Source organism: Chiloscyllium punctatum, chromosome 3 (genome assembly GCF_047496795.1).
Source record: "Chiloscyllium punctatum isolate Juve2018m chromosome 3, sChiPun1.3, whole genome shotgun sequence".
NCBI classification, from domain to species: Eukaryota; Metazoa; Chordata; class Chondrichthyes; order Orectolobiformes; family Hemiscylliidae; genus Chiloscyllium; species Chiloscyllium punctatum.
In genome coordinates, this window is record NC_092741.1 from 119,664,270 (window position 1) to 119,690,631 (window position 26,362).

The window sequence follows — 26,362 nt, forward strand, 5'->3', positions numbered from 1 at the left end:
AGTGGAGTCACAGGTAGATAGGATAGTGAAAAAGGCATTTCATATGCTTTCCTTTATTGGTCAGAGTATTGAGTACAGGAGTTGGGAGGTCATGTTGCGACTGTACAGGACATCGGTTAGGCCACTTTTGGAATATTGTGTGCAATTCTGATCTCTTTCCTATCGGAAGGATGTTGTGAAACTTGGAAGGGTTCAGAAAAGATTTACAAGGATGTTGCCAGGATTGCAGGATTTGAGCCATAGAGAGAGGTTGAATAGGCCGAGGCTGTTTTCCCTGGACTGTTGGAAGCTGAGGGGTGACATTACAGAGGTTTATAAAATCATGAGGGGCATGGATAGGATGAATAGACAAAGTCTTTTCCCTGGGGTGGGGGGGGTCCAGAACTACAGGGCATAGGTTTAGCATGAGAGGGGAAAGATATAAAAGGGACTTAAGAGGCAACGTTTTCACACAGAGGGTGGTATGTGTGTGGAATGAGCTGCCAGAGGAAGTGAAGACTAGTACGATTGCAACATTTAAAAAGGCATCTGGATGGGTATAGGAATAGGAAAGGTTTGGAGGGATATGGGCCTGGTGCTGGCAAGTGGGACTTGATTGGGTTGGGGTTTCTGATTGGCATGGACAAGTTAGACCGAAGGGTCTGTTTCTGTGCTGTACATCTCTAGGACTTGAAACATTAACTCTGCTTACTCTCTATAAATGTTGCTAGATTTGGTGAGTTTCACCATTAATTTCTGGCTTGGTTAACAAAAAAAACCGGAGTTAAATCTGTTGAATTCACTGTAAAATAGAAGTTTATATTGCTTAGAGTCATTATCTTACATTTTGGTGCTACTAGTCATTACTGCTTCTGTTTGTTTTGTTCAAATTTATATAGTTGGATTTTCTTTTCATCCTCCAATCTAACCCTGGAGTCTTCTGGTTACTTTTCTTACACTTGACTCTTCTACTCACATTATTAAAATTAAAATTATTAGTCTATCAAGCCAGGCCTTAACTAGTATCAAGCTTGCCCAATTCTCTCATTACTATAAGAAGAAACAGCAAGAGTGATGAAGAGGCTTAGGGAAGAATTTCTGGAATTCAGAACCAAAGCAAAGTAACAGAAAACAGAAAGCAATTTAAAATCAGGGCTGCACAAAATGCCAGAGGATGTGGTGGAGGCTGGTACAATTGCAACATTTAAGAGGCATTTGGATGGGTATATGAATAGGAAGGGTTTGGAGGGATATGGGCTGGGTGCTGTCAGGTGGGACTAGATTGGGTTGGGATATCTGGTCGATATGGACGGGTTGGACCAAAGGGTCTGTTTCTATGTGTACATCTCTATGACTCTATGGGGCAAGTATAGAGATAAGAGGAATGAGCTAAGAGTTTAAAAAACAAAGATGAAGATTTTAAATTTGATTGGCACCACATCCACGAACACCCACTCCCTCCTCCACTCATGCTCGGTAGTAGCATTGTGCACCATCTACAACAGCAGATATGAAATCAGATGATCTCAGGGTCAAATAGGACAGCAAAGTTATGAATAATCTTAAAGCATCTTACTCAGCTTCAGACAGAATCAGAGGGTGGAACAACTATCTGATCAGTGAACAATTTATGCTAAGAATTAAAGAGATACAGAATCAGTACTTCCAACATTTAATTGAAGATAAATTCTGCTCAGACAGTAAGTGATGTTAAATAAGCAACATGCAACTCGCAAGTGGGCGAGTCAAGAGAGCTGTGTGACAATGTAAACTTCACAGCTTTAACTACTTCATGGATTGAAGGAATCAGCAATAACGCTTTCTGGAATTAACTACTTCTTGAAGTGAAAGGGACAAGGAGAAGTTGCTGTAAAGGAATGAAAAGCAACATGTGAATTAACTAACTTGAAAAGAAACATAAACAAGCTGTTTTCTGGGAGAGGAGATAACAATTGTTTGATAATCTGCTGCGTCATGACTAACGGGCAATGAAGTCTGCCTGCAGAAGAAATATTCCGAAGTAAAATAGTTAATTGAAGGAAAAGCTGTGTTTTAAACAGACAGCTAACTTCGAATGTAACAACAAACAGGGGAGTTACTTCAGATAAGGAGGCAAGCTACAGATTTGAGGTCTCCAAAAGTTGTAATCAATGTGGGGATGAAAGAATCTAATGGATATCAATAATGTCACACTACAAACTTGGAGCAAAAAAAATTGTATAAGAATCCAATAGAAGAACAATTCAATAGCAGAACTTCAAACAACAACAACGCACAAGAATTGAACCCAGGACACTTCCAGAGATAGAGACAGTGGGTAGGATTGTGGCCAAGTTCCATTATTAATAGGGTTGAGTTGTGAGGCTTAACTAGCTTACTTGATCGGTCTTGTTAGTTGCTACGTGCAATAAAATTTAAATCATTGTTTCAGTACTTGATTGTCTATGAGATTTCTTAATAAGTAGCTGAATTAAATTTAACTGGAGGTGATTTACCCACAACAGATGATAACTAGACAGAACTGACTATCATCAGCATTCAGATGGAACCTAATATTTTTCTGTTTAATGTCAGGCTAACCTGACACGGTTAGGGGAAGAAAGGGGAAGCTATAATGGGAAACAAAGAGATGGAAGACTCATTAACTGTGAATTTTGGCTTAGTCTTCACAAAGGAGGACACAAAGAATGTCCAAAATACGATGAAGTACACAGGATCTAGTGAGAGGGAGGGAAAAGTAGAGCCTTTGGTAGTGTTACAGAGTCAAAGATTTGTACTGCAAGGAAACAAACCTTTGGTCCAACTCACCCATGTCGATCAGATATCTTAAATTAATCTAGTCCCATTTGCCAGCATTTGCCCGCATCCTCTGAATCCTTCAGATTCATATACCTATGCAGATGCCTTTTAAATGTTGTAATTCTACCAACCTCCACTACTTCCTCTGGCAGTTAATTCCATATAGGTGTGAAATCATTGTGCCTTAGGTCCCTTTTAAATCTTATCCCTCTCATCTTGAGAGAATTGTAAGGGATAGGATTTATGAACATCTGGATAGGAATAATGTGATCAAGGATAGTCAGCATGGTTTTGTGAAGGGCAGGTCGTGCCTCACAAACCTTATTGAGTTCTTTGAGAAGGTGACTAAGGAAGTGGACGAGGGTAAAGCAGTAGATGTGGTGTATATGGATTTTAGCAAGGCGTTCGATAAGGTACCCCATGGCAGGCTAATGCAAAAACTACGGAGGTATGGCATTGAGGGTGCATTAGAGGTTTGGATTAGGAATTGGCTGGCTGGAAGGAGACAGAGGGTAGTAGTTGATGGTATAGGTTCATCTTGGAGCGCAGTTACTAGCGGTGTTCCACAAGGATCTGTTTTGGGACCATTGCTGTTTGTCATTTTTATAAATGATCTGGAGGAGGGGCTTGAAGGCTGGGTGAGCAAGTTTGCGGATGACACGAAAGTCGGTGGAGTGGTGGACAGCGAAGAAGGATGTGGCAGGTTACAGCGGGATATGGATAAGTTGCAGAGCTGGGCAGAAAGGTGGCAAATGGAATTCAATGTAGCTAAGTGTGAAGTCATTCACTTTGGTAGGAGTAACAAGAAGATGGATTACTGGGCTAATGGTAGACTACTTGGTAGTGTGGATGAGCAGAGGGATCTTGGTGTCCATGTACACAGATCTTTGAAAGTTGCCACCCAGGTAAATAGTGCTGTGAAGGAGGCATATGGTGTACTGGGCTTTATTGGTAGAGGAATTGAGTTCCGGAGTCCTGAGGTCATGTTGCAGTTGTATAAGACTCTGGTGCGGCCTCATCTGGAGTATTGTGTGCAGTTTTGGTCGCCATACTATAGGAAGGATGTGGAGGCATTGGAACGAGTGCAGAGGAGGTTTACCAGGATGTTGCCTGGCATGGTAGGAAGATCATATGAGGAAAGGCTGAGGCACTTGGGGCTTTTCTCATTGGAGAAAAGAAGGTTTAGGGGAGATTTGATAGAGGTGTACAAGATGATTAGGGGTTTAGATAGGGTTGACAGTGAGAACCTTTTTCCGCTAATGAAGTCAGCTGTTACTAGGGGACACAGCTTTAAATTAAGGGGAGGTTGGTATAGGACAGATGTTAGGGGTAGATTTTTTACTCAGCGGGTTGTGAGTTCATGGAATGCCCTGCCAGTAGCAGTGGTGGACTCTCCCTCTTTATGGTCATTTAAGCGGACATTGGACAAGCATATTGTTTATTGGGCTAGCGTAGGTTAGGTAGGCTTCGGTCGGCGCAACATCGAGGGCTGAAGGGCCTGTACTGCGCTGTATTTTTCTATGTTCAATGTTCTATCTTAAACCTATGCCTTCAAGTTTTTGACTCCGTCATCCTGGAGAAAAGACCTTGGCCATTCACCCTATCCATGCCCCTCATGATCTTATAAACCTCTAGAAGGTCACTCCTCAGCCTCCAACCCCCAGGGAAAATAGCCCCAGTCTATCCAGCCTCTCCCTTTAGTTCAAGCACTCCAATTCTGGCAACATTGTTGTAAATCTCTTCTGAACCCTTACAAGTTTCACAATACCTTTCTTATAGCAGGAAGACCAGAATTCCAAAAGTGTCCTAACTAGTGTCCTATACAGCTGCAACATGACAGGAGAACAGAGATCGAGGGGTTCAGGCACATCATTCTTTGATGCTTGCATCATATATAGACAGGGTGGTTAAGAAGGCACTTAGCACATTTGCTTTCATTGCTCAGACTTGAGCATAGGAATTAGGATATCACGTTGAGGTTGTACAGGACCTCGCTGGAGTACTGTGCCTGGTTCTGGTCACCCTGTTGCAGGAAGGATATTATTAAGCTGGAGGGAGTTCAGTAAAGATTAGCCTGGATGTTGCCAGGAATTAAGGGTTTGAGTTACAAGGAGAGCCTGGATAGGCTGGGGCTCTTTTTTTTAAACTGGAATATAGGAGGATGGCTTTATAAAATCATGAGGGGTGTAGATAAGGTGAATGGCAGGTGTGTTTTCCCTGGGTTGAGGGATTTCAAGACTAGGTGGTTTATTTTTAAGTTGACAGGAGCATAGAACATTACAATGCAGTATAGGCTTTTCACCCTTGATGTTGTGTTGACTTGTGAAACCAATCTGAAGCCCATCTAACCTATTCATCCATATGAAAGGAGAGAGATTTTAAAAAAAACATGAGGGGCAATTTTTTCTTTCAATACAGAGTGGTTTATGTGCCAAATGAACTTCAAGTGGAAGTAGTGGATGTGCTTACATTTACAAAGTTTAAAAGACATTTAGATAAATACATGAATAAGAAATGTTTGGGAGGATATGGGCCAAGCACAGACAAGTGGGCCTAGTTTAGTTTGGGATTATGGTTGGCATGGATTGAGTTGAACTGAAGGATATGTTTCTATGCTGTATGACAATGAGTCTATAATTGAAGGACATCAGCATTAGCAAGGAAATGGTATGAGGGAAACAGATGGGATTAAAGGCTGATAATTCCCCAGGGTTTGATAACCTATATCCCAAAGTACTGAAAGCCGGCCCTAGATTGGATCTTGATCAGATGGGCCAGTGGGCTGAGGCATGGCAGATTGAGTTTAATTCAGATAAATGTGAGGTGCTGTATTTTGGGAAAGCAAATCTTAGCAGGACTTATACAGTTAATGATAAGGTGCCATACCAGATCCCACCTCCCAGCCCTGCCCAGTTTTCACCATCCCTCCACACTTCCCCCTCACTGAGGACAAACGATCAGTCCTCAGCAAAGGACTCGCCTTCATCCCCCTCCATCCATGCATCAATGAATCTAATACACGCCGTGACGTCGAACACTTCTTCCGCCGCCTCCGCCTCCGAGCTTACTTTCACAATCAGGACTCCCGCCCACCTTCCGAGGACCCTTTCGCCCACCTCCAACACACTGCATCCACCTGGACACCCCGTGCTGGCCTATTACCTGCCCTCGACCTCTTCATTTCCAACTGCTGCCGGAACATTAACCGCCTCAACCTGTCTACCCCCCTCCCCCACTCCAACCCCTCACCCTCACAACGCGCAGCCCTCCAATCCCTCTGCTCCAATCCTGACCTCACCATCAAGCCAGCAGATAAAGGGGGCGCAGTGGTAGTCTGGCATACTGATCTCTACACCGCTGAAGCCAAACGCCAACTCGAGGACACCTCTTCCTACCGCCCCCTCGACCATGACCCCACCCCCCATCACCAAACCATCATCTCCCAGACCATACAGAAGTTCATCACCTCAGGAGATCTCCCACCCACAGCTTCCAACCTCATAGTCTGGGAACCCCGCACTGCCCAGTTCTACCTCCTTCCCAAGATCCACAAGCCTGACCACCCTGGCCGACCCATTGTCTCAGCATGCTCCTGCCCAACTGAACTCATCTCTACCTACCTCGACACTGTCCTATCTTCCCTAGTCCAGGAACTCCCCACATACTTTCGAGACACCACCTATGCCCTTTACCTCCTCCAAGACTTCCGTTTCCCCGGCCCCCAACGCCTCACCTTCACCATGGATATCCAATCCCTCTACACCTCCATCTGCCATGACCAGGGCCTCCAAGCCCTCCGTTATTTCCTCTCCTGACGTCCCCAACAGTAGCCTTCCACCGACACACTCATTTGTTTGGCCGAACTGGTCCTCACCCTTAACAATTACTCCTTCGAATCCTCCCACTTCCTCCAGACCAAAGGGGTAGCCATGGGCACACGTATGGGCCCCAGCTATGCCTGTCTCTTTGTTGGCTATGTAGAACAGTTGATCTTCCGTAATTACACCGGCACCACTCCCCACCTCTTCCTCCGCTACATTGATGACTGCATTGGCACCACCTCGTGCTCCCGCAAGGAGGTTGAGCAAGTCATCAACTTCAACACATTCCACTCTGACCTTAAATTTACCTGGACCATCTCTGACACCTCCCTCCCCTTCCTGGACCTCACCATCTCCATTAATGACGACCGACTTGACACTGACATTTTTTTTTTTTACAAACCCACCGACTCCCACAGCTACCTGGATTACACCTCTTCCCACCCTACCTCTTGCAAAAATGCCATCCCATATTCCCAATTCCTCCGCCTCCGCTGGATCTGCTCCCAGGAGGACCAGTTCCACCACAGAACACACCAGATGGCCTCCTTCTTTTGAGACTGCAATTTTCCTTCCCGCGTGGTGAAAGATGCCCTCGTCCACATCCCGCACCACCGCCCTCAGACCCCACCCTCCAACTGGAGCAAGGACAGAACGCCCCTGGTGCTCACCTTCCACCCTACCAACCTTCGCATAAACCAAATCATCTGCCGACATTTCCGCCACCTCCAAAAAGACCCCACCACCAGGGATATATTTCCCTCCCCACCCCTTTCTGCCTTCTGCAAAGACCATTCCCTATGTGACTACCTGGTCAGGTCCACGCCCCCAAACAACCCACCCTCCCATCCTGGAACCTTCCCCTACCACTGCAGGAATTGCAAAACCTGCGCCCACACCTCCTCCCTCACCTCTATCCAAGGCCCTAAAGGAGCCTTCCACATCCAAAGTTTTACCTGCACATCCACCAATATCGTTTATTTTATCCGTTGCTCCCGATGCAGTATCCTCTACATTGGGGAGACTGGACACCTCCTAGCAGAGCACTTTAGGGAACATCTCCAGGACACCCGCACCAATCAACCACACTGCCCTGTGGCCCAACATTTCAACTCCCCCTCCCACTCTGCCGAGGACATGGAGGTCCTGGGCTTCCTTCACCGCCGCTCCCTCACCACCAGACGCCTGGAGGAAGAACACCTCATCTTCCGCCTCAGAACACTTCAACCCCAGGGTATCAATGTGGACTTCAACAGTTTCCTCATTTCCCTTCCCCCACCTCACCCTAGTTCCAAACTTTCAGCTCAGCACTGTCCCCATGACTTGTCCGACCTGCCTATCTTCTTTTCCACCTATCCATTCCACCCTCCTCCCTGATCCATCACCTTCATCCCCTCCCCCACTCACCTATTGTACTCTATGCTACTTTCTCCCAACCCCCACCCTCCTCTAGCTTATCTCTCCACCCTTCAGGCTCACTGCCTTTATTCCTGATGAAGGGCTTTTGCCCGAAACGTCACTTTTACTGCTCCTCGGATGCTGCCTGAACTGCTGTGCTCTTCCAGCACCACTAATCCAGTTAATGATAAGGTCCTAGGGAGTGTTGCTGAACAAAGAGACCTTGGAGTGCAGGTTCATAGCTCCTTGAAAGTAGAGTCACAGATAGATCGGATAGTGAAGGCAGCGTTTGGTATGCTTTCCTTTATTGGTCAGAGTATTGAGTACAGGAGTTGGGAGGTCATGTTGCAGCTTACAAGACATTGGTTAGGCCACTTTTGGAATATTGCGTGCAATTCTGGTCTCCTTTCTATCAGAAGGGTTTTATGAAACTTGAAAGGGTACAGAAAGGATTTACAAGGATGTTGCCATGGTTGTAGGATTTGAGCTATAGGGAGAGGATGAATAGGCTGGGACTGTTTTCCCTGGGCTGTCGGAGGCTGAGGGGTGACCTTATAGAGGTTTATAAAATCATGAGGGGCATGAATAGGATAAATTGATCAAGTCCTTTCCCTGGGGTGGGGGAGACAGGAAGTTGAGGACATAGGTTTAGGGTGTGAGGGAAAAGATATAAAAGGGACCCAAGGGGCAACTTTTTCACACAGAGTGTGGTATGTGTATGGAATGAGCTGTCAGAGGAAGTGGTGGAGGCTGGTACGATTGCAACATTTAAAAGGCATCTGGATGGGTATATGAATAGAAAGGGTTTGGAGGGATATGGGCCGGGTGCTGGCAAGTGGGACTAGATTAGGTTAGGATATCCGGTTGGCATGGACGGGTCAGACTGAAGGGTCTGTTTCCGTGCTGTACATCTTTATGACTCTAAATATGGGTATGCATTCAAGATTTCATTGACTGGAACTGTTCAGTTGGGGGATTGCAAACGTAACCCTACTTATTTAAAAAAACAGAGTTAGAGAGCAAAAAACAGACTTGTTAACCTGACAGCAAAGACAGGCAAATTTGATAAAGTCCATCATAAAGGATTTATTTATTAGCAGAGCACTTAGAATACAGTGATAGATTCAGAATAATGCTTGAAAAATATAATGGTTTTTTTAAGGATGCAACAAATAGAGTTGATAAGATAAAACAGTGCATGCGGCTTGCTTAGACTTTAAGAAGGCTTTAGATAAATTCCCACATAGGAGATCATGATGTAAAATTAAATTGTAAGGGACTGAAGGTAGTGTACTGAAAGGAAACAAAGAGTAAGAATAAATGGGTCATTTTCTGAGTGGTGGCCAGTGACCAGTGGGGTACCACAGGGACACAAAGCTGGGTGGAAGGGTTAACTATGAGGAGGATGCAGAGATGTTTCAGTATGACATGGACAAATGAGAAGGCAAATGTATGGCAGATTAAACATAATGTGCTTAAATGAGACATTATTTACTTTGTTAGCAAAAAAAATTATTGGAATGGTGATATATTGGGAAAGGGAGGTGCAATGAGACATAGGTCCTTATACACCAGTTGCTGAAAACAAACATTCAGATAAAGCAAGCAGTGAAAAAGGCAAAGATATGTCAGCTTTCATGGTGAGAATATTTGAGTACTGGAGCAAGAGATGTGTTGCTGCAGCTGTCCAGGGTCTTAGTGCGACCACACCTAGAGTATAATGTGCATTTTCAATTTCTTTATCTGGGAAGGATGTTCTGGCTATGGATGAAGTGAAACAAAGCTAGACCAGATCGATTCCTGGGATAGCAGGACTGACATGCAAAAAAAGCCTGGATTGGTTAAGATTACATTCACTGAAGTTTAGAAGAATGAGGAAGAATCTCATAGATCTCAACATAATTTTAACAGGACTAGGCAGGGTAAACACAGGAAGGATGTTCCTGATGACCAGAATAAGAGGTGACAGTCTAAGAATGGGGGCTGCTATTTAGGATGAGAAATTTCTTCACCCAGAGAGTGGTGAACCTGTGAAAGTTCACTGTCTCAGACAACAGTTAAGCTAAGTCACTGAATATTTTCAAGGAGATAGATATTGTTTTCGGGACTAAAGGCATCAAAGGATATTAAGAGAAAGCAGGAACACAGTACTGAGAAGGATGATCAGCTATTATCATGTTGCGTGCACAGCAAGTTCAAAGAGCCAAATAGCTCTGCTGCTCTTATTTCTATGTTTCTATGATAAAGCCGAGGGTCAGTGATAGACCTTTGGAAAGCTCTGAATTATGTATCTTATCATGTTAAGCTTTTATCTTGATAGGCTATTAAGTTTATCATGCCTGCACTGACTCAGTGAAAGAGCTATTCAATTAATGCCACAACTTGCTCTGTCTTGATACACATGCAAGTCTTTCTAAGTATCTGTATATATTCAAATTCCTTTTGACATTACTACAAATCTGCTTTCACTACCATTTCAAACAGATACTTCCAAATTACTTCTCATTTTCATCATTGCCACAGATTTGTTCTCTTTGGTTATCAACTCTCTTCCCTCCAGTTTCTTTCGACTCCATCAAACTCCCTCAAAACTTAAAAAGCATTTCACCTATCAATTAACATTCTTCACGCTAATGAAAACAATCTCAGTTTCTTTAATCTTGCAAAACAACTGAAGTCCCTTGCCTTGACCATTCTCATACATGTTCTCTACATTCTCTCCAAGACTTTGGCATCCTCCTTACAGTGCAATTTATCATACAAGACAATTTTTCAGTTCTTCAAATGATAAACAGCTTTGCAATTTGATCCGTACAGTCACTTACCAGTTATAATATTGCCCCAAAAATGTCACTGAAATTTACACACAATAATCTACACCACTAACTTGGTATGTTTCTACCAATGTATATAGAACAAAAAAAATCAAAATCTTTGCTCGTTAAATACTCATGAAGGAGTTGGAAGGCAACCCTAAAATTCATCTTCTGAATTCTGTATTGAAGATTGATAGACTTTTGTTAGTGAAGGATATTAAGGGTTATGGAATTAAGTCGGGTAAACAGAAATACCAGTTAGTATTGAAATAAGTGAGTGGTGAAACAGGCTTGAGGGACTGAATTGTCTCATGTTCCTGTCTGCACAGATGTTCTTAACTGAGCGGAATAGCCTCACAATTAAACAGCTTTCCCAATCACAGTCCCCATGCACCGAATTGAACAAACAGTCTTCTCTCCACCGAATTGCATCATCACCTCCTACCTCCTTCCCACCTCCAAAGACATTTTAATTTTTTAAAAAAAGTGTTTGAAGTGAAAAAGCACATATTTTAATGTCTAATTGGTTTTTCCCTGGTTTGTGCACAGCATTCTCCAGGAATTCCTGAATGCTCCAGCACAACCTTTAATGTGCAATTCTTTTCTATATCAGATTTTCTATACCAGAGTTCATGATGTCATTTAATGAATTAATTATGCACAAATCTATAAATCAAAATTTTTGAGTGGTGACCCTTTCTGACAAACTTAGCATTGTATCATCATTAACAATTTGAATGTTCAAGATGGATTAGATTAAGATCAGTGTGTTCACGGTCACAGCGTTAAAATAGAACATGACAGCTAGTATTTGACATATTTATTATTCCTTTGTCTTCTATTAATATATTAAATATCAGATTGCCATGAGCAAATCTCTGAAGGAATCAGCTGGTTGTTTCTCTTACTTTAATAACTCCTTGCTGTATTACTGGAGATGGATGATTGACAAGAACTATCAATGCTTCTGGTTGAATCAACTTGTCCATCACATCAGCCAGCATTACATCTGGCAGTATGAGTAGGATTCCTCGCAAAAGGTCATAGAGCCCACAGCAGATCAGAATTAGACAGTCTTCTGTTGCAGATCTAGATATGCAAAATACATGTGTCAATAATACCAGAAGCAACATTAATCTTTATTTAACCTTATTTAACCAATTTTCAAACCCTAAATCTTGACAGGTATTTTTAAGCCTAGAAGTTCCAAACACTGTGCATACAGGTTTTAGCAGTATGTGAGTTATGGCAGGAGAGTCAGGTGACAGTACAGGCACGAGAGGCAGCCTTGGCAATGTTGAAGGTATGGTTGAAAACTCACCTTCTGTGGTTAATTGGCAATGGGATAATTACAAGACAGCAGTGACCAACATTAGTTTATTTTCTTTTAAAGCAGAAAAGCCTGCTCTCATTTCAAGTAATGTTGCAGGACATATTGACGAACTCTCTGACTATGACATACAAAAGATGATGACGACATTATAGCACACAAGAATATACAACTTCCAGCAGATGCACATCGTTAAAGACTTTCACAGGCAAAACACTGTTCGCTATGACCTTTTGAATATTCACTACAAATTGGTATGTGTTGTAATTTCTCAAACCTCAAGCATTGGAAACATGGAGCCAGGCTTAGCTACTTTTAGCTTCTTTTGCATGTCCCATCATTCAATAAGATTATGGCTTATATGTAACCCAAATCTACATGCCTGCTTTTTTTCTCTAATCCATTAATATCATTGGTTAACCAAAGCTCAGTTTTGCCAAACTCATTTTTAAACTTTGCAACTGATCTAACATCAATTCTCATTTGTTAGGAGAGTTCCAAACCACTAAAGTTCTGTGTGTGTGCATGGTTTCCTGAACAGTCTGATTCTGGATTTTAACGCATGCCCCTAGTTCTAGGCTCACTAACAGGAATAGTTTTTCCTCAATCTATTTCATCCATTCTCCCTTATGTCTGAAAACACAGATTAAATCACCCTTAATGTTCTAAATTCCAGAGAATTCAGTGACACTGAAGGAATGGTGATGTATTTCAGTCAGGATGATGAGTGGCTTAGAGAGTTACTTGCAGGCAATGGTGTTTCCATGTATCTGCTGCCACTGCCCTTCCAAGTGGTAGGTTCGGAAGCAACAGTGTATAGTGCATTTCTATAGTACATCTTACAGATCAGTAGTCTCCAACCTTTTGGAGCACAAGATCATTTTTTGAATTTAAGTTGAACCCAGGATTCATTCTGAAGAGGAGACCAAAATTTATTTTTAGAGCTATATAAATCTGAAACCAAATACTTGTATAACTATTAATTTGTCCTCTACTCACCAAGGCTCAGTATGACACCTTTGACCACACATTATTTCCCAGTGAGTTGTAGTTTGAGACTGCTAGTTTTGTATAGTCCATCAAATGGCTGTAAATTGGATGTGATACTTAGACTTCAATGCTGTCTCACAAAGGTATGTGCAACTAAAGCAAGTTTTCAGTTTAAAAGCAGAGAATGATGGAAATGGGTATTCTTCTGTTTGAGTTGGGGAAAAAAAGTGTCCCTTGATCTGACTTTCAACACAATAACATACTGCAAAATAATTATCTGTATGTCAATTCCACTGCATTGCAAATCAAATACCTGATTGATAGGTTGGCAACAAATTCTATGTCTACATGAAGGAATGGATTTGAGACAAACATGACAATTTGTTCCATCACACCAAAATCCTGAAATTACCTGTTGAATTCCTCTGCTAAATTCCTCACGTGTGAACAGGAGGTTTTCTGGATGGAACCTTTTTTGTTAGTCTTTGCTTTTTTTCTAGTAGTTTCTCCAGACTCAAAGCGTTGCAGCATTTTTTTTTAATTGGGAGAACCACAGACACAGTTTCAACTTGATTACATTCTCAGCAGTGTCGTCTCTGTCACTTTCCTTACAGTTCAGCTTGTTAAAGTTTGATGCTATATCTTTAAGGAATCCAAAGTTAAGCAACCAGTCACTGCCTGACAGCTCACTACACATTTCATTCCTTGCATACTCATTCATTTCATTGAAAGAAGAAACATGGCAATTTCCAGCATTTACAAATCTTAGAACTTAACCACCTCTCATCATAGAGGATTAGTTCACTGTAGGTAGCACCAAGTTGTTGAGTAAGGTTTTAAACAAGCATGTTGAACAGCTCTTGCTCAAATCAACCTTAAAAACAATTTTCATTATAAGTAAATTGCTTGCTGGTGGATTACACAGTGGTAATTGATATTGTGGCGCCATAGTCTTACCAGACCATAGGGGCTGCTCTCTTACTAGAGAGAACCAACTGGTGGTGATTTAACCTGAGGGCCAACAGACCTCAGGTGAGGGAAGAGGTTCAGAAAGACTCCTTCATGTAACCTCAAACCAGTGATGGGAATTGAACGTATGCTGCTGGCATCACACTGCTCTGCAAACCATCAATCCAGGCAACTGAGCTAAACCAATTCCCCAGTAATTGATAAAGGAAGTGAAATCAGAGTCATTTCTGCAAAATGTAGCAAAACTCTCATTTGCACTAAAAATGGCAAGAGAAGCATTAGTTCAGATGGAAATCAGTTTCTTGATTGGAAATGTTTTCACAAGCATATATATGTTGATTTTTAGATATCCTCACCCCTTGTTCCTTAAGTGCCAATGGGTGAGAAGATTCTCTTTTGTTTTTGTGTTTTTAAGGATAAAACAACTATCAACTGGGCAATATTGGCCATGTTGATGTATTCATCAAACTGGAGTGAAAAACGCTCTCAATCCTTCAAGTCCATGATGTAGTTATTAAACGATGTCTTTGAACAAAAGTTCCATTCATTTTGCTATTAAGCACCAAGTCATGTATTCTGGATTGCTGTTATTACAGTCAGTAGCCAGAGTAATTTCTTGTTTAATTACTTCATCTTTGAATGATTTATTATATTTTGCCAGAAGATAGCTATGTGAAATGACATGTCAGTAGTGGCTTTTTTTTTACTGGTTTAGAAAATAAAGTGACTGTTGAGCTTTCAAAATCTTCAGCTTGTCACATTTCTTTGTCCAAAGCGGCAAAACTATCAAGGCAGAACTACCCTTGGAATTTACTGTTCATCATTGTGTGATGTTATTCCAAATTCCCTTTTTACTTATCGATACATACAAGACAAACATTTATGCATATATCCTCTTAAAGGTTGCTATTGTATCCACCCCCACCACCTCCTACCCTGTGTATACCCCTTTTTATCTTAAATCTATGTCCCTCAGAATTGACATTTCTACCCTGGAAAAAAAAAGACTCTGACTATCCATTCAATTCTTAGCTCGCATAATTTAGTAACCTTCTACCAGGTTGCCCCTCATCTTTCAACATTCAGGAGGAAAAATGAACTTTGTCCAATCTCTCTTCATAGCTAATAACATCCAAACCAGGCAACATCCATGTAAAGTAGGAGAAAGCGAGGACTGCAGATGCTGGAGATCAGAGTCGATAGTGTAGTATTGGAAAAGCACAGCAGGTCAAGCAGTAGAATCGATGTTTCGGGCATAAGCCCTTCATCAGGAATAAGGCTTGTGGGCTGGGGGGCTGAGAGATAAATGGGAGGGGAGGCAAATTTGATCTGGCAAAATGTGTTACCTTGCAGTTGTCCAGATTAAACTTCATCTTCCATTTCTCTGCCCAAGTCTCCAGCCTATCTATGTTCTGCTGTATCCTCTGGCAATCCTCCTCACAATCTACAGCTCCTCAAACTTGCCGTCGTTTGCAAACTTACTAATCAGGCCATCTACATTCTCTTCCAAATCATTTATATATTACAAACAATAGGGTCCTAGCAATGATCTCAGCAGAACACCACTGGTCACAGATCTCCAGTCAGAAAAGCACCCTTCCACCAGTGCTCATCTGTCTTTTATGACGAAGTCAGTTCAAATCCACCTTACTGGCACACCATGGATCCCACATGACTTCACCTTTTATATCGCCAGCCATGACGGACCTTGTCAAAGGTCTGACTAAAGTCCATATCGACAACATCTACCACCCTGCCCTCTTCGTCACTTACTCAAACAACTCAATCAAGTTTGAGAGATAGGATCTTCCCCAAAAAAAAAGACATGTTGCCTATCACTAATAAGTCCACATTTTTCCAAATGTGAGGGTGAGTAAATTCTATCCCTCAAAATCTTCTCTAATAAATTCCCTACCAATGACCCAAATCTCACTGGCCTGTAGCTTCTCCAATTATGTCTGCTGCCCTTCTTAAACAAAGGAACAATGTTGGCTATTCTCTAGTTCTCTGGAAACTCTTCTGCAACTGAAGAGGACACAAAGATTTTGTTCAAGGCTGCAGCAATTTCTCACCTGCCTCCCTCAGCATTCTGGTACAGATCCTGTCAGGAGTTGGGGACTGGTCTACCTTAGTGCTTTTCAAAACGCCCAACACTTTCTCCTTTTTAAGTTGACATGCCCCAGAATATCAATATACCATGTCCTTCTTGTTTGTGAATACTGATGCAAAGTATTCATTTAGGACCTAACCCACTTCCTCCAGCTCCATGCATAAATTCCCTTTTGTCCTTGAGTGGACCTACCCTTTTCCATATATATAAAAACTACGTTGGGATTTGTCTTCATTCTGTTTGCCAAAAGGTATTTCATGGCTCCTTGTAGCCCTAACTCCTTGTTTGATTCAGCTTCCTAAATCTTACAAATGCCTCATTTTTCTTTTTGACGAGGCTCTCAAAATCTCTTGCCATCTTTATCCTTCATTTTCACAGGAACATGCTATCCTGAAATCTTATCAGCTGGCCTTTAAAAGATTCCCACATGCTAGATGCGGATTTAAGTTCAAACAGCTGCTCCCAATCTACATCTCCAACTCCTACCTAATACTATGATTGTTAGCCTTTGTTCAATTTCGCACTTTCACCAGAGAACTACTTGTATCCTTAACCAGAAGTAACTTATAACATACAAAATTAAGGTTGCTGAAATGTTTCCCCACTGAAACAGGAAGGTGATACACTAAATCTGTCTGAGCTCATTCCCCAATACCAGGTTTAGTATGACACCTTCCCTAGTTAAGTTATTATATATTTCAAAAAGCTGTCTTGGATACACCTACAAATCCTCCCCCATCCGAGCCCTTGGCATTATGCATGCCCTACACAAGAGAGGGGAAGTTAAAATCCTGTTCTTTTCATATTTTTCCATAATCTGTTGGTCTATCATCTGCTAGATATTGGGAGGCCTGTAATACAATCCCAAAGTTATTGCATGTTTCCTATTTCTGAGCTCTACCCAAATGGCATCACTGGATGAGTCCTCCAACATGTCCTCCCTCAGTAGAGGTGTGGTATTCTCCTTAATCAGTAATACAACTCCCTCCACCTCTTTTACATTCCCCTCTATCACACCTAAAACATCTTAAAGCTAAACAGCACAAATGTTTGTTAAGATAATTGCATCGCTTTCATAGTAATAGAAGCAGGAATAGGCCATTTGGCCTGTCGAGCCTGCTCTGTCATTCATTGAGATAGTGGCTGATCTATCCATCGTCTCAGCTCCTTCTACCTGCATTATCTCCGTATCCCTTAACTCCCCGACCACGCAAAAACCCATCCAACTGTGTCTTGTGAAGCTGTTTCTACTGCTTCTTTGGACAGAGAATTCCATAGATTCATTACTCTTTGGGAACAGCAGCTCCTCATCTCGATCCTAAATCTACCCCCCCCCCCCCCCGCAAATCTTGAGGCCATGTCCCCTAGTCTTAGTCTCACCCAACAGCAGAAACAATTTGCCTGCCTCTGTCTTATCTATCCCTCTCATAATTTTATGTTTCTAGAAGGTTCCCCCTCATTCTTCTAAATTCCGGTGAGTACAGTCCCAGGTGGTTCAATGTCTCCTCATAGGGTAACCCCCTGATCTCCGGAATCAACCTGGCAAATCTCCACTGCACTGTTTTCAAAGCCAGTATATCCTTGCCCAAGTAAGGAGACTAGAACTGCACACAATACTCCAGGTGCAGCCTCACCAACACGTTGTACAATTTCAGCAAAACCTCTTTGCTCTTATATTCAATCCCTCTAAAATGAAAGCCAATATTCTGTCTGCCTTACCGATAACCTGTTGCACCTGCAAAACAATATTTAGTGATTCATGTGCGAGCACTCCTACATCCCTCTGTACAATTGCATTCTGCAATCTTTTACCATTTAAATAATATCCTAACCTCCTATTGTTACTTCCAAAGTGGATAACCTCACATTTACCAACATTGTACTCTAACAACCAGACCCTTGCCCACTCACTTAACCTATCTAAGTCACTTTGCAGACCCACCACATCATCTGCACAGTTAGCTTTTGCACTCAATTTAGTGTCATCAACAAACCTGGATACGTTACATTCATTATCCCATGAACAGTTGCGGGCCCAAACTGACCCCTGCTGCACCCTACTTACCACTGATCTCCAACCAGAGAAACACCAATTTATCCCAACTCTCTGCTTTCTATTAGTTAACCAGTCCTCTATCCACGCTAATACATTCCCTGCAACTCCATGCATTCTTATCTTAAGGATGACTCTTTTTTGCAGTAACTTATCGAACGCCTTCTAGAAATCCAAGTATACAACATCCACCATGCTTGTTACATCCTCAAAGTACTCCAGTACATTTGTCAAACACTACCTCCCTTTCTTGAATCCATACTGTGTCTGCTTGTTGGAACCCTTTCCAGCCAAATACCTCTCTATTTCTTCTTTAATGATAACATCTGTAGGAGGGAAAATATTGGATGCTAAGCTAACTGGCCTACAATTACCTGCCTTTTGCCTACACCCTTTTTTAAACAGCAATGTGACATTCGCTGTCTTTCAGTCCACCGAAACTTGCCCAGAGTCCAGTGAATTTTGGTAAATTGCCACTAATGCATCTATTATAACTTCTGCCATTTCTTTCAGCACCCTGGGGTGCATTCCATCAGGACCAAGGGACTCAAGTTTGCTCAACACTACCCCTTTAGTGATAACAATCGATTTGAGGTCTTCATCTCCCATTGTATCCTTATCATTTTTTGGCATGTTAGACACATCTTCCACTGTAAAGACTGACACAAAATAGTTATCCAATGCTGCACAGTGGTAGGCGTCACAGTGGCACAGTGGTTAGCACTGCTGCCTCTCAGCGCCAGAGACCTGGGTTCAATTCCCGTCTCGGGCAACTGTCTGTGTGGAGTTTGCACATCCTCCCAGTGTCTGCATGGGTTTCCTCCGGGTGCTATGGTTTCCTCCCACAGTCCAAAGATGTGCAGGTTAGGTGAATTGGCCATGCTAAATTGCCCGTAGTGTCAGGTGAAGGGGTAAATGTAGGGAATGGGTCTGGGTGGGTTGCTCTTCGGAGGGTCGGTGTGGACTTGTTGGGCCGAAGGGCCTGTTTCCACACCAAGTAAAAAAAAATTAATTCCCCTTTCTTATCCTGCAAGGGACCTACATCCACTTTATAAATATATAAAACAGAAATGGTGGCATTAACCTTTTGCTACCTGTTTTAATATTCTGTGCTAGTTGCATTCATAATCTATCTTTCCTTTCTTTTTATTGCTTGCCTCGTGATTATTTGTTGCTTTTTAAAGTTTTCCCAATCTTCCTGTTTCCCATTACCTTTTTGTAAAGCTAGAGCTTTTAATTGGATGCCTTCCTTTATTTCTTTTGTTATCCAAGGCTGGCTCTTCCTACCCTTGCTATTCTTGTTTTTGACCAGAATATACTTTCTTTGAGCAATGTGAAAAATCACTTTGAAAGTCCTCCACTGTTCCTGAACTGTTTGACCATATTACTCGTGTTGCCAGCCTAATTCAGGCAACTCCTTCCACCCTTGTTTAAACATAACACACTTGTTTCAGATAATACTATTTCACTTTCCATTTGTATCCGAAATTCAACCATACTGTGATCACTCTCTTTGAGAGGATCCTTAACTATGAGATCATTAATTTTACCTGTCTAATTACACAGGACCAAATCTAAGGTTGCATGTTCCCTTGTAGGTTCGGTAACATGCTGTTCAAGAAAGTTATCACGGATGAGTTCTACGAACTCCTCTTCAACACCGCCTCTAACGACTTGATTCGGTCAATCAACGTGCATTTAAAGTACCCCATGACTACCACCTTTCCATTCTTACTAGTCAGATATTTATTAATTTATTATTGGGTGGCCTATAAACTACTCCCACCAGTAACTTCTTCGCCTTACTATTCCTCATCTCCAGTGAAATGGATGCAACATTTTGCTCCTTAGATCCTATATCGTCTCTCCCTAACATCCTAATCCTTAACTAGAGCACAACCTCACTTCCCTTATACCTTCCTGCCTATCTTTCCCAATTAGCTAAGACCCTTGGGTATTTAAATCCCAGTCATCACTAACCTGCAACTATGTTTCTGTAATGGCTACTAAATCATACCCCTTTGTACCGATTTGCACAAGTTCATCTACTTTTGAATACTACGGGCATTCAGATGAAGTGCCCTTATACTCATTGCTAGGTTCTAAAGGGAAAATCTTCCTGTCTTTTGCAAATGATTCTGTTACACAATTTTATTTTTTTTCTTTCCTAACTTTTCTTCTGGTCTCTGCATTGCTTCCTTCTGCCTTTTTGCATGAACTTTCATCCTCTTGCCATTTTAGTCTACCCTTCCTCACAGTCTCTCTGCTCGTCACATCTACCTTTACACCAACTGCTGCATCTTCTGACCTGACATTCTGATTCTGACCACACCCCTACCAAGCTAGTTTAAAGCTTCCCCGACTAGGTTTGTTTGACTCGAAATTATTTTGTTCAATGTGCACAAACTAACAAGGATGCAGGCAGGACTTTCTTATGTGCTGTCTTGCAGACACAGGACTATAAGAAAAAGGTAGAAGTCAAGATACCTTTCCAAACCAGGACAGAGTGTGGAAAAATAAGCTGGTTTTACCCATGTGTTTTTATAATTTAATACAATAGCAGCCTTAGGATCAGCCCAATAGGATACCACATGGCTACCTTCTCATCAAGAGTTGCTCGGCTCAATAAGGTTTATGACTTACGTGGACTATAGCAGGTCAATAAATCAGCACACCACCACTTTCTCTAGGTTAAGTGGGGATTGTGATAAATGTTAATGTTGACAGCAACACACATCCCAAGAACACATTAAAAGTAGGGTTGTACATGGTAAAAGAGCTTTCCCCTGACATAAGATAAAAGGAATTGCCATAGTAAACTCTTAATGGCTAAAAGATATAGTATTGTAACTTTTTAAAAACAACATGATAGCTCAAAGAATAACAATGATTACCTTTCTGCAGCAGTCTCTGTTTCATTATAGGGTCGCTCATAGAGAGGAGAAATGCCAAAATTCTCCCATTCCTCAGGAATCAAGTTCTTGTCAGCTAAACTTGGCAAACGTGACATAACTAACGATCCATTTTGGGAAGGAAACGCTAATCCCAGGCTGGTAAAATTACTCTGACTTTTTTGGAATGTCTGTAATCCTCGGAGACTATCAGGTCGATTTAATCCTTCATCACCGCCTCCTTCCTGCTTCAGTTCTGGTTCTAAAGCTGATGAAATGTTGGTGCTTTCATCTGAAATATGCTCACATCCAAGACTAGCAACCAAATTTGCCAGATTATCCAACTGTACCACAGATTCGAAAGAATCCTGTACATGACCATCTGCATCACCTCGGGCAGAAGATCCCCTTGTAGACTCACACACAGCTTTTGCTGACTCACAGCTGCTGAGGTACATTTCATCTTGTGCATTTTTCAAAGTTCCCAAAGTGCTCATTTTAGGGGTATACTCTGGTAAAAAGCCAAGGCTGTCAGATTCACACTCAGGAACCTCTTGTGAGCCACCAAAGTTTCTTTCTACTCTTGGTCTCAGTCTTCGGATTCGCACTTGCGGTGAGGTAGAAGGGGTCACTGGTAGACTCTGGGAGTACTGCTCATATACTGGTAATAAAGGAGACTCCTGCTTTGGATAGTTAAATGTGCTGTTTTTTTTATCTTCTGGAAATGCAGAAAAACAAATCAGATTGTTACAAAATTAATGAAGGTGTACATGTATTATGATTTAATAAGACAAGGCAGAAATTCAGTTTATTCATTTTACTAAACTATTTATTTTTCCCCATGTTATTTTTACAACACTTACTCCAAGAAAAACTGAATTAGCTTTTTTCCATCCACATATCTAAAATTGTTTTATGATGCCACAATTCCAATTCTCAAATGATACGACTATTGTAAAAAGTATGCCATGAAATGACAGATGACCCAAAGACAGTACCAGAAATCTTTTATGGAGTATCTCAAAAACAGACATATTAACAACTTGCTTTCCTTTTCATAACATGTTTCTACCAGTGAACAGCCTCACTGGCCAAAGCTGCTGTTGAGGCTTGACAATTGCAGTCAAACTGGACCACATAAAGGCCCCTGGAATATCCTGCCTCTTTCTTCCTATTTTTACTCATTAATAATGAAACAGCCAAACTATATTTTGATTTGTGACTATCCTGGAACCTTTACATACTAACTATATTACAATTTAAAAGGACAGAAGAAAAATCTGTTGACACCTCTGAGGACGTATGCAGCGAAGATGTTACCTGACTTACAGGCACGGTATCCTTATATATGAAATTGCTGAGTTCCTTTGATGCTTAGGTTGATGAAAGTCTCACATCATGTAGTGTTTAATTAGACAAAACAGAAGGCCCTAGGTTTGATTTCTACTTGGTGTTGAGGTTGGAAATCTGAGGCAGAATGGCAGCAAAAGGGCTCCATATTGGCTTTATTGCTCCAGTCTAATATCTACATTTCAGGTCCTGGCAAATACTGTTAAAAATGAAGGGTTGAGCCCAGCTTTCATAAAGAAAGGTATAATAATACTGGAGGCAGCTCAGAGAGGATTCATTAGGCTGATACCAGGTATGAAGGGACAGTCTTATCAAGAGAAGCTGAGTAGATTTGTCTCATACTCATTGAAATAAAGAAGAATGAGACATGACTTTATAGAAACATGCAAGATTCTCAGGAGACTTGACAAGCTAGATGCAGAGAAATTGTTTCCCCTCGGTATAATCTCGAAACAGACACAAGGAGGAATTTCTTCAAGGGTAGTGAATCTGTGGAATTCTCCACTGCAAGAGCTGTAGAGGCTGTGGGCTGTTAAGTATGTTCAAGGCTGAGATAGACATTTTTCGATTGGTAAATAAGTCAAGGATTATGGGGGAAAACCAAAAAGTGGAGTTGAGGACTATCAGATTAACCATGATCTAATTAAATAGTGAAGTAGACTTGACTGATTGAATGCCCAATTTCTAATCCCAAATCTTATGCTATTATGCACCAATGCTGGAAAAGCCAACAGCAACTCATGATCTGATCTCACACAGAAAGATTAACCATCACCAACATGGTGGCTCCGCGGTTAGCACTGCTGTTCGACAGTGCCAGGGGCTTGGGTTTGATTCCACCATTGGGTGGCTGTCTATATGAAGAGTTGACGTGGATTCAATTGGCCGAATGGCCTGCTTCCACTCTGTAGGGATTCTATGAGATGGCTTGTGTGGCAAAATGGGTGCAAAGCTACCCTTGGACTAGGTGGTCTGGGTTCAAATCCTACCCATTCCAACCGTGTATCATAATATGTCTGAACATGTTGACTAAAAAAAGATCTAGGAAGATTAGCCACTTGAGTAAGGTGCTGGAGGGCTAATAATTTTTGTTGTAGGTTCCATGTCAATAGCATGGTGGCAGAGTAAATTGTAAGGAACGAAATTAGCAAAACGCAAATACCTTTAAGTAAGAAATGCTTTTAATCCCTCTTACTACTGCTGTCAATAGTTTAATCAAAATGTCATACAGGTCCTTTTAGCTGGTCTTCACTGCATGCGCTCCAATAATGCAACCTGCCATAAGAATACTTTTGACATGTTTCAGTTTCTTCTGAGAATTTCTCCATTTTAGTGGGGAGTCGCGTCCTCAACCAAGTTCAACCCATTTCCCACACTTCTGTCATGCTTTCCACTCCCTTCCCTAACACCAAAAAGGTTCCATTGCAGAAGCCTCTGCATTCAAAATGTTATCCTCTGCCATTTCCACTACCTCCAGCATGACATCACCACCAAAAATATCTTTCCCTTCTCAGCATTTTAAAAGGACTATTCTATCCAGGAAACCCTGGTCAGCTGCTGTTATCTCCAACATCCAATCCCTCTCCTATTGCACCTTTCAATGCAATTCCATGAAATTTGAACCCCCTCTCTTTTTAATCACCATCCTCCTTATTGTCCAAGGCCCCAAACACACTTTCCAAAGGAAGGAGTGGTAGTCAATTGTATTTGCTGCTCACAATGCAGTCATCTGTACACTATAGAAATGAAAGTCAAAGTGGATGACCACTTTGAGGAACACTTCCACTCAGTCCACACAAGCGTGACTGACCTTCCAGTTGCTTATCGTTTAAACATAACATTTTGCTCTCATGCTCACTCTTCTGCGTGCAATTCTGGTCTCCTTCCTATTGAGGATGTTGTGAAACTTGAAAGGGTTCAGAAAAGATTTACAAGGATGTGGCCAGGGTTGGAGGATTTCAGCTATAGGGAGAGGTTGAATAGGCTAGGGCTGTTTTCCCAGGAGCATCAGAGGCTGAGAGGGGACCTTATAAAGGTTTATAAAATCATGAGGGGCATGGATAGGGTAAATAGACAAGGTCTTTGCCCTGGGGTGGGGGAGTCCAGAACTAGAGAGCATAGGTTTAGGGCGAGACGGGTAAGATATAAAAGAGACTTAAGGGGCAACTTTTTCACACAGAGGGTGGGGCGTGTGTGAAATGGGCTGCCAGAAGAAGTGGCAGAGGCTGGTACAAATGCAACATTTAAAAGGCATCTGAATGGGTATATGAAAAGGAAGGGTTTGGAGGGATATGGGCCAGGTGGGACTAAATTGGGCTGGGATATCTGGTTGGCATGGACGAGTCGGACCGAAGGGTCTGTTTCCCTGCTGAACATTTCTATGATTCTATTGGTCTGCTGTAGTATTCCAGTGAAGCCCAACACAAGCTGGAGAAACCTTATTTTCCAATTAGGCACTTTCGAACTTTCTGCAGTCCACACTGAATTCAACAATTTGAAACCATAAATTCAGTCTTCCTTTTGGTTTCTGACTGTTCATCACACAGGCCCAAGTGCCTGGTGCTTTTGATTGCGTTTTTAGCGAGTAAACTTCTTTATTATTGGTTCTCAGGATGTGGGCATCACTAGATAGCCCGGCATTTATTGACCTAATTGCCTGGAGGGCAGTTAAGAGTCAACTTCATTGCTGTGGGTCTGGAGTCACATGCAGGTGAAGATAGCAGATTTTCTTCCCTAAAGGACATTAGTGAATCACATGAGCTTTTATTATAACTGACAGTGATCCACTGTCACCATTAGGTTAGTTCTTTCCAGATTTTTATTGAAATAAAATTTGAACCTATGCCTTCAGAATATTAACCTTAAACTCTGGCTTACTAGTCTAGTGACATTATCATAATACCACTGCCTCCCCGCAATATATGCTCTGTCATTAACACCTGCACTAGACCCAACTTCCTTGGCTACAACCATGATACAAAAGAGGTGTATAGTAACGTAATTACAATAACAGATAACTAAGTAAACTAACTTATTAGTCATTTTGAACAATTGCCTACCATTTGCTGGGATAGCAATGAAAGCAGATGGAGAAAGAAAGCCAGGACTTTCCTTAGGCTTCCCACTACTGTTAGAATGCCGCATATACCGGATTGATTTGACCTTTTCTTCAAAGATCTTACCATCTGAAAGTCAAAATAAATTTCATTTATTGTTTTAATAATGATTGTAGTGCATTCTACAACAGACCAAATTCTACGTTATTCACAGTTATAACAATCTTCCATAGAAAGTATGTATTAAAACCTCTCCACATATTATTTACATACATATACAGTACAAAATACACATCATTTTTGACCAGTGTTCAATATGAAATAATATGTGAAATCATTCACAATTTTGAATAAATATCTACTCCAAGCATAACCAAAGAATGAATTTCCCGACTGGTTAGAGCAGGTAAAATCTGCCTCCAACAAAAATATACTATCACTGATGCTTATTTTAGTGGTTTGCCTGAATATGTCTTGGTGTACCACATGACCTCCATTATGGCAGTTCCTATTCTGCAAGTTGTTTTGTGAAAACCTTTAACTTGGCAACACTGAGCCAGAAAACTACAAGGAAAAGGCTCTAAGTCCAAAAAAAACTAAGTATTGTTAAGGAGAGATTTGTTTCTACAGGCATCAGAATTATTCCATTATAACTTTGCAACATGGACCTGGACTTTGAGATGTAGAATTAGTTTGCGTTAGAGACAAAAATAAAATGGTTAAGGAGAAGGCAATTAATATTCTCAAGAAACAGAGGAACCTGTCTGTGACTAGTGATGAAACAAAGGTTCTGATTACAC

General features: G+C 41.6%; 1 protein-coding gene across 3 annotated transcripts in view; it reads right to left on the bottom strand.

The window, feature by feature from the left end:
- Nucleotides 1-26,362, bottom strand: part of lyst (lysosomal trafficking regulator) — a 369,211-nt gene that overhangs the window by 85,131 nt on the left and 257,718 nt on the right. For all 3 annotated transcript variants that reach the window (XM_072559529.1, XM_072559520.1, XM_072559538.1), the window contains 3 exons: nucleotides 25,566-25,691; nucleotides 21,160-21,874; nucleotides 11,722-11,902 (listed from right to left, as the gene is read on the bottom strand). In XM_072559529.1, the coding sequence (XP_072415630.1) occupies nucleotides 11,722-11,902; nucleotides 21,160-21,874; nucleotides 25,566-25,691 (1,022 nt within the window). The remainder of the gene's footprint in view (nucleotides 1-11,721; nucleotides 11,903-21,159; nucleotides 21,875-25,565; nucleotides 25,692-26,362) is intronic.